This window comes from Neurospora tetrasperma (genome assembly GCF_000213175.1).
Source record: "Neurospora tetrasperma FGSC 2508 unplaced genomic scaffold NEUTE1scaffold_81, whole genome shotgun sequence".
Classification (NCBI taxonomy): domain Eukaryota; kingdom Fungi; phylum Ascomycota; class Sordariomycetes; order Sordariales; family Sordariaceae; genus Neurospora; species Neurospora tetrasperma.
In genome coordinates this window covers 5,782,637-5,784,123 of record NW_009799179.1, presented here as the reverse complement: position 1 = coordinate 5,784,123, position 1,487 = coordinate 5,782,637, and the positions used below count along the sequence as shown (strand labels likewise).

At 52.2% G+C, this 1,487-nt stretch overlaps 1 protein-coding gene across 1 annotated transcript; it reads right to left on the bottom strand.

The window, feature by feature from the left end:
* NEUTE1DRAFT_96875 (uncharacterized protein) lies at nucleotides 1–1,062 on the bottom strand (the record flags this gene model as incomplete). The annotated part of the gene is made up of 2 exons (XM_009858158.1): nucleotides 1–644; nucleotides 734–1,062. The coding sequence occupies 2 exons, from the start codon at nucleotides 778–780 to the stop codon at nucleotides 395–397; spliced, it is 297 nt and encodes a 98-aa protein (XP_009856460.1).
* Nucleotides 1,063–1,487: the final 425 nt, after the last annotated feature.

Below are 1,487 nucleotides of genomic sequence, written 5' to 3'. Positions count from 1 at the left end.
GAAATCTTTAGCAAAAGGGGGGGTTTCTACTGTAAATATGTTATGATGATTCTTTAGGTATTAGCATAAAACCACAAGTCAAGCCTCCCCTTCCCCTCCGATGCCTCTTGGTAAGAAACCGAGGTGATCGCTAATCATTACCCTGTGTGCACATATCCACAACGCCCCTTAACCCTTTTCCCAACTAAAGATGTGATTGACTATCAAACGAGGATGCTGCCGTCCATTAACAGACAGCTCATTGCATTTGCCTTTGCCAATCCAGCTGACGAAGCTTGCGGCCATCTATCTCGTGTACTGGCGTGCCTATATTGTGCACATGTGTATTGGGTTCCGCATGCATTGCGCCCGTGTTGCTCCAAGAATAATTCTCAGAGGCTTGTGTTCAGATCCATCAACATCCACCTTCAACCGTCGAGATCGTGATGCTTATCCTCACTATATCAACAGCACTCAGCGCAGCATTCGCAGCAGTCAGCGCAGCATTCGCAGCATTCGGCGCCCACGAAGCAGCAACAGAGAGCCGCCATGCACCCTTTGAAGCATCCGTCCCCACCACCGCTCTGCTGAGGAGGAGGCTGCTGTTGGTATTGCATCTGACCTTGCGGAGGGTAATACCCTTGTGGGGGAGGCTGACCATAAGACTGCAACCGATCACCGAGTTAGTTTTTGCGGTTTGAGGTAGCGGGCTTGTGTGGTCGGTGAGGAACGCCGCCGGGAACTCCAAACTCACCTGCTGAGGGTATTGGGGATATCCTTCCTGATGAGGCGGCGGTCCATATCCTTGAGGAGGGGGGCCTTGTTGGTAGTATTGCTGAGCCGACATGTTTGTTGATGCGTGGGCTGATGGTAGACACTTCGAGCACGTAGAAGTAGGTAGGTCTCACGGTTTTCCTGGTAGGTGTATAGTGTATATAGTCTATTTGTCGGGTGGCCAGGGACGGACACAGAGACGGCACTTGTCAAAAACGACGGGCAGGCGAACGGAGAATGAATATGAGGCGGTAAGACGGCGTTTGACTACGAGAGCGACAAGAGGAATAAATACTCGGGAACTGGGGCGGATGGGATGATCATGGCTGGCAGCAAGGAGAGACGCAAGTGCACGGTACTTAACCACTCACTGCATGGAGTATGGATCCGTCAAGGTACCTAGGTAGCCGCTTTACGTTCCAATCCGCGGACAACTCCCAAACCCCCCCCCTGACAACTCTGACACCTAGGTCAACCTGACACTGAACTACAGCGACTGGGAATGGGAGCCCTGAGCTTGCTTGGGCTGAGTCAGTCGGCGTGACAGCGATCCAAGCCCGCCAAGAGCATCCAAGCCAGAGTTAGTGGGCTAGTGGGTACCTCTACCTAGCGAAGCGCCCTAATGTGCAGGAGGGGATGTACAACAAGAATAGGGCGGTGCGGAAATAACGTGCCGATCTAATCAGACACCTATAGTAATGGTTAAAAAATACGTACTGCGGTTGCGAGCCAAA